Genomic DNA, 21290 nt, shown 5'->3' on the forward strand with positions numbered 1-21290 from the left:
TACAATCTTGTTATTATCATTTGAGCATTAAGGAAACTATTAGAAAATGATGGTGTAGTGGCACAGTTTGACAGCATTCACCTTTCTTATTAGCTGCATGCTCTTATAGCTCATTCGTAGTTGCCTATTTCCACTTTCATGCACTCCTATCTATCGAGTCCTAGGCACTCCCTAAAAAGTATTACAAGAGACAGAGGCATTGTTTAGTGCCAAAGGCATTACAAAGAACCAGAGACATTTCCCAGCTTCAGGTGCACACCAAGAGGCATTGACCAAAGGTGTTTTTATTTTATTATAGTATTTCTTTAGTGCTTACATCTCCTATTTGGGACACTGAAGTCCTTGGTCACATGGGTCGCATGTTATTCCATGTGAGTGTGTGGCTTGAAGTGTGTTGTCTTTGCTTTGAGACTATGTGGAAGTGTTTTTAGGTCTCGTCTAGTGTTGCTGCGCACATGCGCAGATCGCTTGACGAGATTCATTGTTAATGAGGACTTTTAGAAAAGGGCTTTAAGCCCCGCCCCCCATTTTCCTTGGGTGGCGTCAGTGTTTATGGTCAATGCTGGCTTCCCATTGGAAAGGAGGGTTTTTCGTTGCCTTCCTTTGGCTTTTTGGTCCTGCCCTCCCGGACTGACTCGCCTGCTTCACGGCTGTCATGAAGACTTTTATTATCTGCTTGTTTATTTAGATAAGAAAAGTCTTCACGACAGCTGTGAAGCACACAAGACACTGCTCCGGCCTTCCTGCAACCACGCTGCCTTCACGCTTGGAGCGTGCAGGCTAGCCTGTAGATCTCTCTGCTCCCCCTCCCCTCTAAGCCTCCGTTTTTTCTCGGGGCTGGATCTTGGATCCTGGGGGCTGACGTGCCAGCTTCCGATCTGAACCATGTGGACGAGGAGCCTCCGGCTGTCCCTGTCGTCATCTGCAGACCCCCCCCCCAGAGCCCTCCGCAGCTCGGGCGCGGTTTATTCATTAAGCCTGCTTCTCGAAGGCAGCGCTCTTTCTATTTGCGTCTTGGCCCCTCACCGCCCCCTCCCTCAGACTCACGCTTCTCCCCTCAGCCACTGTAACTTCCAGGAAGTTTGAGAGAAGTTTACACCTAGGGAAGCTCTGATGATGTAGTCTGCCTGCTCCCCCAAAGCACAGAGAAGCCCGCTGCATGTTACCGCAGAGCCTTTCATGTCTATGTAAGTTTCAGGGGCTTTGATTCTCGCATTTGTCGTAGTATTTGAAAACATGTGGGCAATGAGGGGCGTGGGGGGATGGTGATACAGGGAGACATCTGTGCGTCCCTTGTCTGTCCCTTATGTCAAGGATATTTTAGGAGTTAGGGATTAAAATACACAGTTGACACGCACATTTTATCATAAATGATGTGAAGAATTCTACCCAAAGTAAGACTCGCTGGGGACTTTGTTATCGGTAGAGAAGCATAGAACCCCTCCAGTACCTGTTTCTTCTCCCCCTTGTCTGTTTCTCCCTCCCTGCCTCTGGTCGCGACTCTTACCCAATCGCCAAAGGCAAAAGCTTGCCTATAGGCGAGACCTATTGGCTTTGCTAATACTGGTATTCCATTCCTTGAGATAGCAGAGGAGGATGCCGTAGAGGAATGTGTATGTCAGGATAATTACAGTAAAAGGAGAACCGACATTATCGGCTCAAGGGGGCATCGGAGTTTCCACAATCACAGGGCTGCTCAAGTGTTCTTCTGGGAGTGAGCCGAGATATGATATTATTAACGTGAGGTGGTGGCGCTGGAGTCCTAGGGACGGAGGAGAGTGTGCTGCCACTGGTGATGTCTTATCGGCATACAGGGCTGCGAGGTAAATGGATGCAGGGAGGTCTCAGAGCATGTCACCATAGGCTGCTGAAGAGAGGTCACAGGCAGGGATGGAGACAACTCCCCTACACTTTTAGCGTCTGCTTATTTACTGCTTCCTAGAGGCCTGGTGAGATTTGCATGCACCGGAGCATACCGTTCTTTAGTAGAAGTTAATCTGTCCAACTCTAGAGTGCTTTTTAATTGAAAACCATAGTGGACATATTTTACCTTCTGAAGGAATAAAACAGACCAAACTGGCTAATCAGAGAGCCTGGTAAGTAAAAGTAAAATCTGTGGTTGATCATGAAACATTCTGAGATGCTGGAACTGATAAAGCCACTTTCTTTCTGAGAGAGGTCTAGCTTGCGTGTATGTTTTTGAGTTACTGGAGTCCTAGTCCGGCCTCAGCTGCCCCGGGGCTCTGCCACGTATCCGATTTCACTGGGCACTGCTTAGCTTTCATGGCGCTTTGTTCTCTGGCAGCTTTTCTTTTCCTGCATGCACACTAGCGTATCTTTATTAAATTGTTTAGCTGCCGCTGCTTACTTTCAGCAGATAAAACCGGCTTCTTCTCATTGTGCAATCTCCTCTCTAAAGGGGGGTTGCTAGCACCGCCTCATGCTCCCTTTCGCTGCTTTGCTGTGACAACTGCCGCACTCACCCAGACAGACCACGTTTTATTATAGAGGGGTGTGAAGACATCCTGGTATATTAAGCACAGGTTTGTTTTGCCTTATTGGAAACCCTCTCCTGAAACGCTGGAAACAGCGCAACAAAACCATAAAAAATAATGTTCACTTGTTGGAACATTTTTTAATTTCTTAGGAACGGCACCCCAGTTCCCTGGTAATCTCTCATTTGTTCTCTCTTTCATGTGACCGAACCTCGATCACTTTCCTGTCTCTCATTGTTCACTCTCACCTTCCAACTTTCTATCTCTCTCTGCATGTCTGTCTTCCTCTTTTGTCACCATCCTTTCTCTCTCCCTTACACTCTCTGTTCCTCTGTTCCGTCTTCTTCCTTTCTCTCTTCCGTTCTGTCTCCTATTTCACACACACTCTATCTGAAAGAGACACGTTAGTGATAGATTCCTTACCTTAGAATATCCCCAGGCGTCAGACTGGATCCGGAAAGTTTTGCTTAGCAGTACCCCTGCGTGTCAGTAGGTGGGGTCCTGCGGCTCCGCGTCTGTCACTGGCGTCGTCATCACCGAGATGACGTCACGGAGAGTACTTAGGCGCCACCCAATGCGCGCTGACGTCAGTTCTTTCTTTTTCCATGCCAGGAAGCACAGATCCGGATTGAGCACGTACCTTAGTCACTTTTTGACTACTCTTTTGAGACTTTGTCTCCCCCCTTTTTTCTCCTGGTGCACGTAGGGATGCCCGGCTTTAAGTCTTGTGGGACATGCCGTCGTAATATGTCGGTGGCGGACCCCCACGATGTGTGCCTCTACTGCCTGGAGACAGATCACAACTCCCGGGCCTGCCGGGACTGTCGAGCCATGGCCCTTGCAGGAGCGGCGTCGGAAATTGCTGGAAGTTCGGCATTCATCACACTTGGGCTCTGGGTCCAGGGGCCGTTCCCGCGACCGCTCGCAGGACCGGAGCTGTCGCTCCTTGGGCTCCAAGTCTTCGGCTTCAGATTCCGGTAAGCGACGCCATAAAAAGAAGTCGAAGAAGAGTGTTCGCTCTCCGACATTCCCCCGTCGCTCCTCGGAGGTGGACGAGGGGGACATGGATTCTGCCCCTGCGGCTCCTCTGGAGCCTGGGAGTCCCACTGCCTACCCGTCATACCCAGGTCTGTCGGCAACTCCCGAATAGGTGCAAGAGTCTCTTGCTGCCATGGACCGCCTTTTTAGGCCTCTGGCCCCCCCCGGCGCACCTTCGGGCCCAGCGGTCTCGTGTCCAGATCCTGTTGGCCCGGCGGCTCCGCCACCGGCTCCGGCCCTGGCGCACAGAATCCTGCACCTCTGGCCCCAGCACCACGCGGTGCGGCGCTGCCGGCTCCGGCCCGGCGTCACCCCCGGCGCCGCACTGGGTGCCGTTTATCCCACCCTTGCCCCAGTTCCAGGACCATTTTGTTCCGGCCTAGGATCCGCATTGGGAAGCGGCTCCGGCCCAGACCCGGCCGGCACAGTTCTCAGTGCAGTTCCCGACGCCGTTCATCCCTTCTCCGGCTCCGGCTCTGCCGCAGCGGCCGGTTCCCTCTACGCCAGAGATGGACGATAACTGGGATGGATCCGAGGACCCTCTTGCCCGGCAATGTGATTCTGAGCAAGATTGGATGGATGACCTGGAAGACGCTGGCAAACTCGATGTCTCTTCTGACTCAGGGTTTGCCTCTCCTCCGCCTACTATGGAGGAGGGTGCTTCCTACACCATGGTGCTCTGTCGGTCTGCAGAGGCTCTCTATCTCGACTACCCTGTAGTGGCCTCAAAACCAACCTCCTTACAGAGGTGCTCCAGACAGCGTCTGTGTCGTTGGAGCCGCTGCTTCCGTTCAATGAGTTCCTTACTGAAGTCCTCTTGGGCACTTGATTGCGGCCGGCCACGGGGGCGCCGATGGATAAAAACGTCGCCAGGCGTCACCGCCCGGCGCCTGGTGATCCTGCCTTCCCGACTACTCACACTACGCCTGAGAGCCTGGTCATTCAGGCCTCGATGTCGCAGAGTGCCTTTCCACGGCTCCGCTGGATAAGTACTCTAAAAGGCTGGAACAATTTGGTAAGAAGCTGTTCTCCTCGGCCAGCTTAGGGCTGCGGTCGGTTAACACCGCCTGCTTGTTGGGCCATTACTCCCATGCCTGTTGCTCAGGTCTTGCCTCAGTGTTCTGAGGAGGTCCAGGCTTTCCTTTCCCAAGCGATTGCTGAAGGTAAGGATGCAGCTGAGTTTGCCATCACCGCTGATTCTTTGGGCGGGGTTATTTCCACGACTGTGTTGCGTCGCCACGCCTGGCTGCATTCGACTGGGTTCTTGCCTGATGCCCAGGGCTCGCTCATGGACATGCCCTTTGATGGCTCCCACCTCTTTGGCGATAAGGCCGATAGTGCACTGGAGCGCTTTAAAGACTCACGGGCCACGGCCAAGTCCTTTTCTACGAAGAAGCCTGCCACTCCTGGTTTTCGTTCCTTTCGTAACCCGGGGTCGGGTGGCACAGGCCTGTGCGGAACCAGCCACAGCGAGGCCGTGGTCGTGGATTCCGCAAGGGCGGGTCGGGGAACAAGCATGCGGGTCCGTCCAACTCCACCCCCACTGCTTCCGCCTCTAAACCCTCCTAATCTGAGCTTCAGGGACATCCCACGGCGGTGGGTGGCAGGATCCGCCACCACCTCCCCCACTGGCGCGAGATTACGTCAGACACATGGGTGCTGCAGATAATCTGCCACGGTTACTCCCTTCCAGCCATGCCACCTCGGTGCCACCGCATGTCGGGGGATCATTTGGTTCTTCTCCAACAGGAAGTCACGGCCCTCCTGGCCAAGGGGGCCATTGAGTGCGTTCCTGGGCCAGAAGTGGGGAGTTGTTGTTATTCCCACTACTTTCTGGTCCCCAAGAAGGACAAGGGGGACTTGCGCCCCATCCTGGACCTCAGAAATGTCAATCGCTTCCTCCGGAAGGAGAAGTTCAAGATGTTGACTCCGGCTCAGGTCTTGACTGCCCTCGACCCTGGAGACTGGATTGTAGCGTTGGACTTGCAGGTCTCGTACTTTCACATCCCGTCCTGCCGGCCCACCGGCGCTACCTGCGGTTCACGGTAGGCCAGGAGCATTTCCAGTTTACAGTGCTCCCCTTCGGCCTTACCACTGCCCCTCGGGTGTTCACAAAAGTGATGGCATTGGTCGCAGCTCATCCACGCAGGTTAGGGGTGTCAGTCTTCACCTACCTCGACGACTGGTTGTGAAGGTGGGCTCGCCCCAGGCAGTCGTCACCCACCTTCAGACTACGGCTGACCTCCTGCATTTGCTGGGGTTCTCCCTCAACGTGCCGAAGTTGCACCTGAGTCCCTCTCAGAAGGTCCTCTTCATCGGAGCGGTTCTGGATTCGATGCAGTTTCGGGTTTATCCTCCCGTGCAGCGAGTCCGGGATATTCAGGCTATGATTCCGATCTTTCAGCCTCTATCCCGGGTTTCAGTCAGGATGACCCTCCGGCTCCTGGGCCTGATGGCCTCCTGCATTCTGCTAGTGCACCATGCCAGATGGCATATGCGAGCTCTGCATTGGGACCTGAAGTTCCGTTGGGCACAGCATCAGGGCAACCTGTCCGATCATGTCCAGATCTCGGAGGTCACTGCACGACACTTGCAGTGGTGGCTCACGAATCATGATTGGGTCAGTGGCGGGTCCCTCTCCCTTCCCCAACCGGAGCACACAGTGGTGATGGATGCATCCCTCCTGGGATGGGGAAGCCACTTGGGAGAGGCGGAGATCAGAGGCCTCTGGTCTCCAGCGGAGTACCGGCTCCATATCAACCTTCTGGAGCTGCGGGCTATCTGTCTTGCACTGAAAGCATTCCTTCCCTCTGTTCGGGGAAGTGTACTGCAGGTGTTCATGGACAACACCATCGCCATGTGGTATTGCAACAAACAGGACAGGGTGTGGTCCTGGACCCTGGCAGGTTCTCTGAATGCCAGGACGGAGAAACTCAGCCGCCGGTGCTTGATGGATCACGAATGGCGTCTGAACTTGGACATGGCGCACGGTCTCTTTCAGCAGTGGTGAGAGCCTTGGTTAGATCTATTCGCCACCGAAGAGAACGCGCAATGTCATCAGTTCTGCGAGTTGCAATTTCCAAGGCGACGCTCGCTCGGCAGCGCTTTTCGTCGCAAGTGGAGTTGCGGTCTGTTGTACGCCTTTCCGCCTATACCACTTTTGCCCAGAGTGCTGAAGAAGATCAGGCGCGACCAGGCCCAAGTTATTCTTGCGGCTCCGGATGGGATCGAAGAGTATGGTTTCCCGAGCTACTCAGTTTGAGCATAGATTCCCCGATTCGACTGCTTCTTCGGCAGGATCTTCTGTCGCAGCAACAGGGGACGGTACTCCACCCGAACCTGTCCAGCCTCCACCTCCATGCGTGGAGTTTGAGCGGCGACAGTTGACGGCTTTCGCCCTTCCTCCTGAGGTCTGGAATGTCATTCTGGCAGCCAGGCCTGCCTATGAAAAAGATTTGTGGCATGGTGAACAGCAAAGGCTGTGGATCTCCTTTCGGCCCCCTCTTTCTGAGGTTCTTCTGTCTTTAGCCCAGCAGGGCTCTGCTCTGGGCACTATCAAAGGTTACATTTCTGCCATTTCCGCCTAGCTGAGGCTTCCTGACCAGCCTTCTCTTTTTAAGTCTCCGGTTGTTAACCGTTTCCTCAAAGGCATTACGCACCAGTTCCCTCCCGGGCCCTTCATAATGCCTCAATGGGACTTAAATCTTGACTTGACTTTTCTGATGTGCGCTCCCTTTGAGCCTCTTCATAACTGTCCTTTGTGTCTTCTTACTCTAAAGACAGTTTCCCTGGTAGCTATCACCTCTGCCAGAAGAGTGAGTGAGCTCCATGCTCTGTCTTCTAAACCTCCTTTCCTTTCTGTTCATCCGGATAAGGTGGTCTTAAGGACCCGTCCTTCTTTCTTGCCAAAGGTTGTCACGCCCTTCCACATCGGGCAAACCATCACTTTGCCCACCTTATTTCTGCCTCTACATCCTTCGAGGGAAGAAGAGAGGCTACACCGTCTGGACCCGAAACGTGCACTTGCTTTCTATCTGCAGCGTACAGAACAGTTCCGGGTGGATGATCAACTCTTTGTTGGCTACGTGGGTGCCAAAAAAGGTTGGGCTGTAGACAAACGGACCATTTCCCGGTGGGTCATTCTTTTCCTCAAAGCATGTTACTCCTTGGCCAAGAAGAAGCCTCCTGTGGGGCTGCGTGCCCATTCGACCAGGGCAACTGCAGTCACTACTGCCTTGGGACGAAGCGTTCCCTTGCAGGACATTTGTCAGGCAGCTACGTGGGCCTCTCTGCACACGTTTACAAAGCACTACTGCCTTGACAGTCAAGTCCGGAGAGAGACGGCTTCTTTGGCCGTTCTGTTCTCCGTGACTTTCAGGTGTAATTTTATTTGCAGACCCTCCACCTGGGTTGGTACTGCTGGGGTATCTATTTTAAGGTAAGGAAATCTATCACTAACGTGTCTCTTTCAGATGCACAAGTTACTACTTGTGTAACGATATATCTGTAAGAGACATTAGTTAGTGATAGATTCCTTACCGCCCGCCCATCCTCCCCGTTCTGCGAACTGGTTACTAGGGTTAAGGTCATCCCCTTTTAGGGCCCTAATTTTTTGCACCAGTGGTCCGTATCTTGCATGGCTCTGCGTTCCTGGCGCGGAAATTCGTGTACAGAACTGTCGTCAGCATGCCTGGGTGGCGCCTAAGTACTCTCATGGTGCAGTGAGCTAAAAAACGGTGATGGATCAAGCCCTGATCTTTTGACATGGGTAGGAGTGTTCTGCTTAATTCAGATACTCTGTCCATCACCACCCCCTTCTTATGAATCGTTTTGGCCACTACAGGTGTGGCAGGGTATGCTCAGACATGAGTCCCTTGCTCACTGCACCATTAGGATTCAAGCAAGCCGGGCCGACGACGGCTGCAATGCCAGAAACCGGTCCCCGGAAGCTTGTTTCCTTTCCAGTAAAGAATTGGCTTGGTAGTTTGGTCTGCCCTGTTCCCATGATGCACTGGGCCAGGGTCAGACTAATTTGCATGTAGCCAGGTTCTGAGCTGGGATGGTGCAGTGAGCTAAAAAACGATGATGGATCAAGCCCTGATCTTTTGACATGGGTAGGAGTGTTCTGCTTAATTCAGATACTCTGTCCATCACCACCCCCTTCTTATGAATCGTTTTGGCCACTACAGGTGTGGCAGGGTATGCTCAGACATGAGTCCCTTGCTCACTGCACCATTAGGATTCAAGCAAGCCGGGCCGACGACGGCTGCAATGCCAGAAACCGGTCCCCGGAAGCTTGTTTCCTTTCCAGTAAAGAATTGGCTTGGTAGTTTGGTCTGCCCTGTTCCCAGGATGCACTGGGCCAGGGTCAGACTAATTTGCATGTAGCCAGGTTCTGAGCTGGGATGGTGCAGTGAGCTGAAAAACGGTGATGGATCAAGCCCTGATCTTTTGACATGGGTAGGAGTGTTCTGCTTAATTCAGATACTCTGTCCATCACCACCCCCTTCTTATGAATCGTTTTGGCCACTACAGGTGTGGCAGGGTATGCTCAGACATGAGTCCCTTGCTCACTGCACCATTAGGATTCAAGCAAGCCGGGCCGACGACGGCTGCAATGCCAGAAACCGGTCCCCGGAAGCTTGTTTCCTTTCCAGTAAATAATTGGCTTGGTAGTTTGGTCTGCCCTGTTCCCTTGATGCACTGGGCCAGGGTCAGACTAATTTGCATGTAGCCAGGTTCTGAGCTGGGATGGTGCAGTGAGCTAAAAAACGGTGATGGATCAAGCCCTGATCTTTTGACATGGGTAGGAGTGTTCTGCTTAATTCAGATACTCTGTCCATCTCCACCCCCTTCTTATGAATCGTTTTGACCACTACAGGTGTGGCAGGGTATGCTCAGACATGAGTCCCTTGCTCACTGCACCATTAGGATTCAAGCAAGCCGGGCCGACGACGGCTGCAATGCCAGAAACCGGTCCCCGGAAGCTTGTTACCTTTCCAGTAAAGAATTGGCTTGGTAGTTTGGTCTGCCCTGTTCCCATGATGCACTGGGCCAGGGTCAGACTAATTTGCATGTAGCCAGGTTCTGAGCTGGGATGGTGCAGTGAGCTAAAAAACGGTGATGGATCAAGCCCTGATCTTTTGACATGGGTAGGAGTGTTCTGCTTAATTCAGATACTCTGTCCATCACCACCCCCTTCTTATGAATCGTTTTGGCCACTACAGGTGTGGCAGGGTATGCTCAGACATGAGTCCCTTGCTCACTGCACCATTAGGATTCAAGCAAGCCGGGCCGACGACGGCTGCAATGCCAGAAACCGGTCCCCGGAAGCTTGTTTCCTTTCCAGTAAAGAATTGGCTTGGTAGTTTGGTCTGCCCTGTTCCCATGATGCACTGGGCCAGGGTCAGACTAATTTGCATGTAGCCAGGTTCTGAGCTGGGATGGTGCAGTGAGCTAAAAAACAGTGATGGATCAAGCCCTGATCTTTTGACATGGGTAGGAGTGTTCTGCTTAATTCAGATACTCTGTCCATCACCACCCCCTTCTTATGAATCGTTTTGGCCACTACAGGTGTGGCAGGGTATGCTCAGACATGAGTCCCTTGCTCACTGCACCATTAGGATTCAAGCAAGCCGGGCCGACGACGGCTGCAATGCCAGAAACCGGTCCCCGGAAGCTTGTTTCCTTTCCAGTAAAGAATTGGCTTGGTAGTTTGGTCTGCCCTGTTCCCATGATGCACTGGGCCAGGGTCAGACTAATTTGCATGTAGCCAGGTTCTGAGCTGGGATGGTGCAGTGAGCTAAAAAACGGTGATGGATCAAGCCCTGATCTTTTGACATGGGTAGGAGTGTTCTGCTTAATTCAGATACTCTGTCCATCACCACCCCCTTCTTATGAATCGTTTTGGCCACTACAGGTGTGGCAGGGTATGCTCAGACATGAGTCCCTTGCTCACTGCACCATTAGGATTCAAGCAAGCCGGGCCGACAACGGCTGCAATGCCAGAAACCGGTCCCCGGAAGCTTGTTTCCTTTCCAGTAAAGAATTGGCTTGGTAGTTTGGTCTGCCCTGTTCCCATGATGCACTGGGCCAGGGTCAGACTAATTTGCATGTAGCCAGGTTCTGAGCTGGGATGGTGCAGTGAGCTAAAAAACGGTGATAAATCAAGCCCTGATCTTTTGACATGGGTAGGAGTGTTCTGCTTAATTCAGATACTCTGTCCATCACCACCCCCTTCTTATGAATCGTTTTGGCCACTACAGGTGTGGCAGGGTATGCTCAGACATGAGTCCCTTGCTCACTGCACCATTAGGATTCAAGCAAGCCGGGCCGACGACGGCTGCAATGCCAGAAACCGGTCCCCGGAAGCTTGTTTCCTTTCCAGTAAAGAATTGGCTTGGTAGTTTGGTCTGCCCTGTTCCCATGATGCACTGGGCCAGGGTCAGACTAATTTGCATGTAGCCAGGTTCTGAGCTGGGATGGTGCAGTGAGCTAAAAAACGGTGATGGATCAAGCCCTGATCTTTTGACATGGGTAGGAGTGTTCTGCTTAATTCAGATACTCTGTCCATCACCACCCCCTTCTTATGAATCGTTTTGGCCACTACAGGTGTGGCAGGGTATGCTCAGACATGAGTCCCTTGCTCACTGCACCATTAGGATTCAAGCAAGCCGGGCCGACGACGGCTGCAATGCCAGAAACCGGTCCCCGGAAGCTTGTTTCCTTTCCAGTAAAGAATTGGCTTGGTAGTTTGGTCTGCCCTGTTCCCATGATGCACTGGGCCAGGGTCAGACTAATTTGCATGTAGCCAGGTTCTGAGCTGGGATGGTGCAGTGAGCTAAAAAACGGTGATGGATCAAGCCCTGATCTTTTGACATGGGTAGGAGTGTTCTGCTTAATTCAGATACTCTGTCCCTCACCACCCCCTTCTTATGAATCGTTTTGGCCACTACAGGTGTGGCAGGGTATGCTCAGACATGAGTCCCTTGCTCACTGCACCATTAGGATTCAAGCAAGCCGGGCCGACGACGGCTGCAATGCCAGAAACCGGTCCCCGGAAGCTTGTTTCCTTTCCAGTAAAGAATTGGCTTGGTAGTTTGGTCTGCCCTGTTCCCATGATGCACTGGGCCAGGGTGAGACTAATTTGCATGTAGCCAGGTTCTGAGCTGGGATGGTGCAGTGAGCTAAAAAACGATGATGGATCAAGCCCTGATCTTTTGACATGGGTAGGAGTGTTCTGCTTAATTCAGATACTCTGTCCATCACCACCCCCTTCTTATGAATCGTTTTGGCCACTACAGGTGTGGCAGGGTATGCTCAGACATGAGTCCCTTGCTCACTGCACCATTAGGATTCAAGCAAGCCGGGCCGACGACGGCTGCAATGCCAGAAACCGGTCCCCGGAAGCTTGTTTCTTTTCCAGTAAAGAATTGGCTTGGTAGTTTGGTCTGGCCTGTTCCCATGATGCACTGGGCCAGGGTCAGACTAATTTGCATGTAGCCAGGTTCTGAGCTGGGATGGTGCAGTGAGCTAAAAAACGGTGATGGATCAAGCCCTGATCTTTTGACATGGGTAGGAGTGTTCTGCTTAATTCAGATACTCTGTCCATCACCACCCCCTTCTTATGAATCGTTTTGGCCACTACAGGTGTGGCAGGGTATGCTCAGACATGAGTCCCTTGCTCACTGCACCATTAGGATTCAAGCAAGCCGTGCCGACAACGGCTACAATGCCAGAAACCGGTCCCCGGAAGCTTGTTTCCTTTCCAGTAAAGAATTGGCTTGGTAGTTTGGTCTGCCCTGTTCCCATGATGCACTGGGCCAGGGTCAGACTAATTTGCATGTAGCCAGGTTCTGAGCTGGGATGGTGCAGTGAGCTAAAAAACGGTGATGGATCAAGCCCTGATCTTTTGACATGGGTAGGAGTGTTCTGCTTAATTCAGATACTCTGTCTATCACCACCCCCTTCTTATGAATAAGTACTCTCAGTGACATCATTTCTGCGCTGACGACGCCAGTGACGGACGCGGAGCCGCAGGACGCCACCTAATGACGCTCAAAGGTACTGCTAAGCAAAACTTTCCGTATCCAGTGGATATTCTAAGGTAAGGAATCTATCACTAACTAATGTCTCTTACAGATATATCGTTACACAAGTAGTAACTTGTGCGTTATGTCTATAAGAAAAACCTGTAAATGACAATGGCTTCAATGCAGGTTGAAATAGGTCACATAAAGGCAAGCTAGGCATACAGCACTAAATCTGTTTTAGAACTGACGGAAAGAGCTGAGGATGGATCTGTGAAGTTGGGATCCTCCCCATGGCTGTGTTTGTGTGCAAAGAGGTGTGTGGGCCCCATGCCTTCGGTGATAATTAGCTGCCTCCGTTCCTCGCTCTCATCCCTGCGGGGAACGCAGTTCCAAGTGAACGTAAAGACCAAACACTATCAACAAGAAGCGTCCTCCGGCCTCTGCCACTTCCCGCCAGTTATCAACCACAAAAAAAGGAATGCTGATTCCACATGGGGATCTGTGAACCTGATTCACAATTGGATAAAGTCATGGCCGATGTGTGGGGTGGCACATCACCCCCAGCTACCCCCCGGGACCCACACACACCATGTGCTTTCCTTTAGATCACGGCGCTTTTTAGAGAGTCAGTGGAAATGCATTCTTATTCAATTCCTCCACCTTCCTTTTCCTTGTGTCTCAGTCGGTATGTCCAGGTCTGCAGGTATCCCACAGCAAAGTTATTCTTAGAGCGTGACGACACTGAGTTGTCAAATGCATCACAGAGCCAGAAGTCTCAGTGCGATGGAAACTGGAGATTTCTTGACAGGTTGTCATCTGCGGAAGGCAGGTAGGGCTGGGTCAGAGTCAGTGAGGTGCCTGCTCCATTATGTAGAAAGCCGTCCAGGCTCTCCAATACAATGTTGCACTGGCATGCACTCCTCGGGCGTGGTCGTCCCAAGGAGATAAATAGACGCAGAAGACCGGTCGGGGTCTTCCTGCCACACACAGTAACACGAGTGGTGTGCATTCCTTTCAGCGCAGGGCCTAATTGCACCAAGCTGCGCCGCGCTACATTGGCGATGAGGATGGGATGACATGGCCATACAAGCCAAAAGTCAGAGACGAATCAAAAGGCCAGTGTATCCAGAGGAGCCAAGGCACCACAGGTGATCATGGGTGATCATATAGTAGTCAAGGACATACAAGCCAGAAGGGCAGAGACTAATCAGAAGGCCAGTGTATCCAGAGGAGCCCAGGCGCCACAGGTGATCGTGGTTGATCATGTAGTAGTCAAGGACATACAAGCCAGAAGGGCAGAGACTAATCAGAAGGCCAGTGTATCCAGAGGAGCCCAGGCGCCACAGGTGATCGTGGTTGATCATGTAGTAGTCAAGGACATACAAGCCAGAAGGGCAGAGACGAATCAAAAGGCCAGTGTATCCAGAGGAGCCCAGGCACCACAGGTGATCGTGGGTGATCATGTAGTAGTCAAGGACATACAAGCCAGAAGGGCAGAGATGAATCAAAAGGCCAGTGTATCCAGAGGAGCCCAGGCGCCACAGGTGATCGTATAGTAGTCAAGGACATACAAGCAAGAAGGGCAAAGACGAATCAAAAGGCCAGTGTATCCAGAGGAGCCCAGGCGCCACAGGTGATCGTGGGTGATCATGTAGTAGTCAAGGACAGGTGGTTACCAGGAAGGTTGCTTGTTTCAGAAAAGTTCTAAGACCTACCGCCAACGCTTAAGAGCTTGATTAGCCTGGAGAGGACACGAGCCATGATGATATTGGCTCATCAAGTCCAACGGTTTCCCCGCCGGATTCACAGGGAGCAGGAGGTGGAAGTATAGCCCCTATTTCAGAGAGATCCAGCCTGGGCCTTCGTAAATGCACCAGCACCAGGCATTCCAGCTCAAGCAGAGACTAGTTCCAACTCCCGCAGCCAGAAGTATGGTCTACGGCCGAACCCTGTGCCGAGCCAGAAGTTCCGGGACTTTGTGTGTACGTCCCTGTGAGCATGGCGGCTGTGATTGACAGGTACTAAAGGAAAGGAGCGATGTAGAGAGCCGTCCGGGCTCTCCAATACAATGTTGCACTGGCATGCACTCTTTGGAGCGGGCTCGTCCCGAGGAGATAAATAAATGCCGGAAGACCGCTCGGGGTCTTCCTGCCACACACAGTAACACAAGTGGTGTGCATTTCTTTCAGTGCTGCCAGGGCCTAATCACACCAGGCTCCCCCGCGCTACACATGCCTACCATTCTTTCACAACTGGTTTCCTCACAAGAACTCTCCTGATTTCCTGACAGACCAGTTCATTACTGTCTTATTACTGGGATCGCAGTAAATACATCATTAAGAGGTAGGTTTATGATTCCTTTTCTGAATAAACGGATGATGATGTATGTAACTATGTCGCAGAGTAGGAAGAGAGCGTTCCTGCTCTTTCTGACCAATGTGCTTTTGTGCAGCACATGGAAAATGTTCTTTCTTTCGAATATAAGATGAGTGATGCTGATTTTCAATAATCCTAACTTTACTCTTTTTTCCAACCCTCAAAGGTTCTCCTTCCTCTCATGGACCAGTACTTTAAGAACCACTGCTTGTACTTCCTTTCTTCCCCCATCAAGACGCTCAGCAGCAGTGGCTACGCGTCCAACAAGGAGAAAGAGATGGTGGCCAGGTAAACTGACACTGCTGATGCTCTGCACTTTAAGGTCAATTGTATGGGCATACATTTTCACATCCGGGTCAATTGGAAGAGAATCCTGTTAGAGAGCAGTGGGTGTTTCTGAATTAGCACTCAAATGCGGATAGTGCTTCACAACCCAAAGGTTATAATCCCATAATGCCTTAATACGGTAGTGGCAGTATATTCATTACAAGTAATAACGTTCTTTACTTCCACTAGCACAGTGTCTTTTAACTCGATCTGACATTATGACAGTTTCTTTTAGGTCCTCTCCCTGCAACTCGTACGGCACACTCACTTGGCCCCTTTACTCAGGGTGGCTGTCCCTCCCTGTAGAGTGTCCTTTAAACGATCTGACATTATAACAGCTTCTTTTAGGTCCCTTCTCTTCCTGTAACTCTTAAGGCACAGTCACTTGGCCCCTTTACTCAGGGTGGCTGTCCCTCCCTGTAGAGTGTCCTTTAAACGATCTGACATTATAACAGCTTCTTTTAGGTCCCTTCTCTTCCTGTAACTCTTAAGGCACAGTCACTTGGCCCCTTTACTCAGGGTGGCTGTCCCTCCCTGTAGAGTGTCCTTTAAACGATCTGACATTATAACAGCTTCTTTTAGGTCCCTTCTCTTCCTGTAACTCTTAAGGCACACTCACTTGGCCCCTTTACTCAGGGTGGCTGTCCCTCCCTGTAGAGTGTCTTTTAAACATTCTGACATTATAACAGCTTCTTTTAGGTCTCTTCTCTTCCTGTAACTCTTAAGGCACACTCACTTGGCCCCTTTACTTCAGGGTGGCTGTCTCTCCCCGTAGAGTGTATTTTAAACGAGCTGACATTATGACAGCTTCTTTTAGGTCCCTTCTCTTCCTGTAACTCTTAAGGCACACTCACTTGGCCCCTTTACTTCCGGGTGGCTATCCCACCCTGTAGAGTGTCTTTTAAACGAGCTGACATTATGACAGCTTCTTTTAGGTCCCTTCTCTTCCTGTAACTCTTAAGGCACACTCCCTCTGCCCCTTTACTTCAGGGTGACTGTCCCACCCTGTAGAGCGCTAAATAATACCCACAAGGCTATCTATACATTTGTAGTGTAAGTTGAGGGTGCAGAATTAGGAATGGTGAGGCTTCATGCTTTTCTCTGCAATGTTGCCATTTACTTTTACATCAACTCTTTTTTGATCAAATTATACATTTAGGTATTTCCTCAGTGGCAGTGATTTCCCTCGAAGTAGAGGTTGTACCCTCTTGGGCTAATAGCATCATATGTAGAGGACCACTGTAGTGCAGCACGCAACACAATCACCATAGATTACAAAAGAAAACTGTTTTCACTACAGTGGCCCATAGTGGGGTAGAGGATCCAGCGTAAAAGCTTATTTAATACAGACTTCTGCCTGCAGCTTCTGTGCTTTAAAATATTCCCCATGCGTCAGACTGGAGCAGGAAGATTTTTTCGAATGAATGAATGAGCAATTTGTATAGCGCAAACTAAGCCCAAGGGCGTCAAGGCGCTGTGTACAGACCGCCCACAGACAACTTCTGAAATCGTACTTAGACCCTGCTCTTGGGAAACAACCAGGTCTTAAGGGATTTGCGAAAAACAGAATGTTCTTGTTGCCCCGAGAGGGAAACAAGGAGAGAGTTCCACGCCTTGGCAGCAGTCAGCGAGAAAGCTTTGCCCTGGAGTGCCGGCAGGTGGCGTCGTTCACATCGGCGCCGTCTATGCCGAATGTGCCTATATAGATGCCACGCCAGTGAGCTGATATCAGTTATCTTCTTTCTACACCAGTCAGTGCACATCCGGAGAGAGCTAGCCCGTCAATTTCTTAATGTCCTTCTTTCAACTTTTTGTTGCGGAAATGGTTGAGAAGTTACTTATCCTAGTGTGTTAGGGATATCCCCTAAAAACCTACTGGTTTCAAGCCATGTGTTGCCTTTCTGATCGATACATCTGCCTTGTGGATTCCTCACCTTGTGAATATCCCCCTTGCGTCAGCAACGTTCAGAAAATTCTTTGTAGCACGCCGGCGTGGACGACGTCATAGGAGCACGGCATCGCGCGCGACTCCGTCTGACGTCACCGACTCCTTATTAGACCCACGTCGGCATGATGACGTCAGTTCCCTTTTTTCCGCGTCGTCGATGCTAACGGTTTCTGGGATCTTCTCTGATTCAGATAGTAACTTGTTGCTATTTTGTGTTACTGTTTCTCTGTCGAGTGTCTGTTCTTCGTCGAGGATATCGTCGAGGAAGAGGGGGTTCAAGCAGTGCGGATCGTGTGCCCGGATGATGTCTATTACCGATCCGCACGACGATTGTTTGTGGTGTCTTGGTTCGGACCATGATGTTAAGAGCTGCCGTTCCTGCTCCAAGATGAACCCAAAGGCTTTACGAGAACGTGAGGCGAAGCCAAGGTGAAAGGAAAAGAGGCTGGAAGGTCTTCGAGGTCAACATCTAGACGTTCGAGGTCGAAGCAGAAGTCGCGATCGAAGTCGAGGTCGAGATCGGCTTCGAGGTCGCGGTCCAGAGTGAGGTCGAGGTCCAGAGTGAGGTCGAGATCCGGATCGAAGTCGGCTTCGGGTCATGCTTCGGGCTCCTCGAAGAAGAAGCACACGAGGAGGAAGCATAGCTCAAGACATCACTCTGGTAAAGAGTCTTTGGACTCGAAGAGGAAGTCTTCGTCTCGAAAACATCACAAGGACTTCGTGTCTCCTTCACCTATGCGATCTCGTGAGGGTTCCCCAGTTCCGGAGCAAGAACCGAATCCCGAGTCGCGCCATTCTTCGGAGCATGAAGGAGATGGGGAGATTCCACGGTCACCGACTCCGGTGGGAAACCCTGAGAATCAAGAGGGCCAGGATGAACCGATGCCGGAGCAGCCTCCTTCGGAGCAGCCGATGGGTTCGTACCCTCCCTTTCCTGGTCCTGGACAGGACCCCTCGCATTTCCTTAATGCCATGTTTGGCGTTTATGCGAGGGCAATGTGCCCCACTGGTGTACCGGCTGGTCCCATGGGTCCGTTGTCTTTTAACTTGGGTGACCCTCAAGTTTACGCTCTGGTACCTTTTATGCCGTTTATGCCGACGCCTTATACACCTTGGCTCGGTACGGCGCCGCCGAGGTCTTTGACTCCACACAGGGCTTCGCCGGCTCCAGAGCGACCTCGAGAACTGGATCGAAGGTACGACGCCGGTTCGAGATTCTCGTCCTCCAGCTGTCCCAGCTCCTCGTTCGACGCCGGTTCCGGCTCTGTCGGATTCGTTACCGGATCCGACGACTTCGATTCGTTTGGAGTGGTCGAGGCGCAGAGCTCAGCGCCTCTTAGAGGAAAAGGAGTATGAAGATCCTGAAGTAGAGGAAGGAGAACTTCTGGATCAAGGGGACTGTTTTGAGGACCTGCATAGTGCTAGTGCTAGTGGCCTGGAACTCTCTCCTGAGTGGGGTTTGCCATCAGTTTCTGATGCACCATCTAAGGACGTGGCACCCTACCATGTCGTCATTAGGAAGGCTGCGGAGCTGCTCAATCTGACTTTACCTACCATTGAGTTCAAGCCTAACATCCTCACGGAGGTTTTGCATTCGCCTTCATCTATTATAGAGCCTACACTCCCATTCACTGAGGCTTTGACTGAGCCAATAATGGAGGTCTGGAATAGACCATTGACTGCTCCTGCGGTGTCCAGGTCGGTGGCAAGACGTTATAGGGTGGCACCTGGTGACCCTGAGTTTCTCTCTTCACATCCTTCTCCGGAAAGTCTGGTTGTGCAGGCCGCTTTTTCCAACAGGTCTGCAGGTTCTTTTCCACAGGTTAAAAAGAAATAAAGTCCCTAAACAAAAGGATGCTTACTACGTCGTAATACCGCCAGGCCACAGTAATACCATAGGAGGCAGTGAACGACCTACAAATAGCCTTGAGACCAAATTAGAGTTACCCTCGCTCTATAAGTATAAGGGTTATAAGTAACGTCAGTTTTGAACCTCTGTGTAAATCCCAAAAATTTAAAAGAACAATATAAAAACGATATACTGTAAGAAACAGTTAAAACCATCAGTTTTTTAATTAAAAAAAGGTTTTTAACTAATCAAGACATAATCTTGAAGTCAATACATAATACAATCATTACAACAAAAACGATTTGCAAATTACACATTAAAAACCAAACGTCGGCGCGGCGTTTCGGTGCTTTATGAGGATGGGAACACCTTCTTCAGGATGGTTTTTATCTCTCAAATTTTGAGAGATTAGTGTGAAAGTTTACACATGTTGAAGAAAATGATACGGCTACTTGATCATTTAGCGGCGTATCTTGCACTTTATGAGAGAGTCTTTTTAACATCCACCTGTGGATAAGCGTTTCATTAGTGTAGGTCTATGCTGTACCAAGGGTGACCACAGTATGAATAAATGATAATAGGACCAACACGATAGTGCTCACCAGAAAGCTGTACCAAGACCCGGTGACAGGGAGGCCGCTGAGTTCTAATAAGACTAATGCAATTATGGGAAGATATAAATAGCAATGTATTAATCCTGACACTTGAATGGCTGCCAGGACTCTAGGGTGCACAACCTGAAATGAGCGAACTCTTAATTCATTCAAACTTTTTTGTTTATATTTCAACCATTATTTTTTATATATACATTTCATAGGCATGTTCATCATCATCAAACATAATTTATAATATACACATTAATAAAGTTTACAAACTCAAAATAAACAGTTACATAACATTAACCCAATGCATTTCGGGGCCTTTCGTGGCCCCTTCGTCAGGGGTCTGTCAAAAAAAGACAAAAAGTAAGGAAAAAGAAAACTTATTACTTTCAATGCTTTCAAGTTTCTCAGTTACTTACAATAATGTAAATCAACTCTATAATTACAGGTCTCATGGTGTCTCATTTCCTGAGATCAGAACCTTTTCTAATTTAGGAAAACACATTACATGTTTAGTTATGTTTATAAAACTAACTTTTCAAAGCGAAACAATTTCTTATTACACGCTAAATGGTTATTTATGATTTATTTACATTGGTTAGTTCAATAGGCTCTTCACTATGCCTACCTACCGCTGTCGTCAAGTTGCTTTAAACGATGAACAGTTTTTCTATTGAAAAAGACAAGATTGAATGCAGAACTGTTTAATATGCTGCATTTTAAATACAAATTGCCTGTGCACATTATCTTTTTTCAGTTGAAATTCATTACCTGCGAGCCTATGCGTAACGCGTCGGTCTCGCTTCTGTGGCCAGATAAATTACATCTATGCTGAAAAACAGGGGGGGGGGGGAAATTGTTTTAGTCTACTTTCATTGAACAAAAAATAAAGGTGATCTATTTTACGTGCTTACGACAAAGGCCCATTTTTTACCTGTTTGGAAGACCGTTTCAGAGCCTTCCTTGTTCTGTAGACGAACAGCTAGTACCAACCTGTTAAGAGGTTGAAAATACTGTTTTAATGCACTAATCGTACTTCTTACTACCACGCACTACTTAAAAAGTCGAATTCTCTTTACCTGCGGTCCTACGCTGTAGAGCTTCGGTCCCGCAGTGTTAGTATCTCCGATGTTAACTGTGGATATAACGCCACGTTATTAGGTTGCGGTTTACGCTAATGAAATGCCGGTTATTTCAGCATATTAAAACACGATTACGCGGCTTACCGAGAACTTAGGTTTGCAGTCCGTGTAATTGGATTCCACGCTAGTGCGCTTACTTCCGCCTTTGGAGTAATAGTCCTTTATCTAGTTCCAGTACTAAGGTTTACATTGACATAGTAAAGGGACTTTAGCTTTTCTGTCCTAGTTAGTTATAGAGAAGTAGGTGCAGCCATTTTAGAATGTTTTTACACAAACGGTCAAATCTATGTTAGTTACCTATACTTCTGCATTATTAGGTACAACTCTGGGCTTAATGGATTTATGCTAAATAAAATAATAAATGAAAAGAATTTTGTTGCGCCTATTTACAAATCAAACATAGATATTTCAAATACATGACATGTATGTAGCAACGATGGTAAGTTTTCAAAATATAGTGCTCAAACAAATGAGTATTTTC

General features: G+C 49.9%; 1 protein-coding gene across 1 annotated transcript in view; it reads left to right on the top strand.

Annotated features, from left to right (window-relative positions):
- RYR3 (ryanodine receptor 3) overlaps window positions 1-21290 on the top strand; it is a 1933484-nt gene that overhangs the window by 1245722 nt on the left and 666472 nt on the right. The window contains exon 60 of the mRNA XM_078661960.1: window positions 15108-15229. Within this exon, the coding sequence (XP_078518086.1) occupies window positions 15108-15229 (122 nt within the window). The remainder of the gene's footprint in view (window positions 1-15107; window positions 15230-21290) is intronic.

The sequence above is a fragment of the Lissotriton helveticus genome, chromosome 9 (assembly GCF_964261635.1).
Source record: "Lissotriton helveticus chromosome 9, aLisHel1.1, whole genome shotgun sequence".
Taxonomy (NCBI): Eukaryota; Metazoa; Chordata; class Amphibia; order Caudata; family Salamandridae; genus Lissotriton; species Lissotriton helveticus.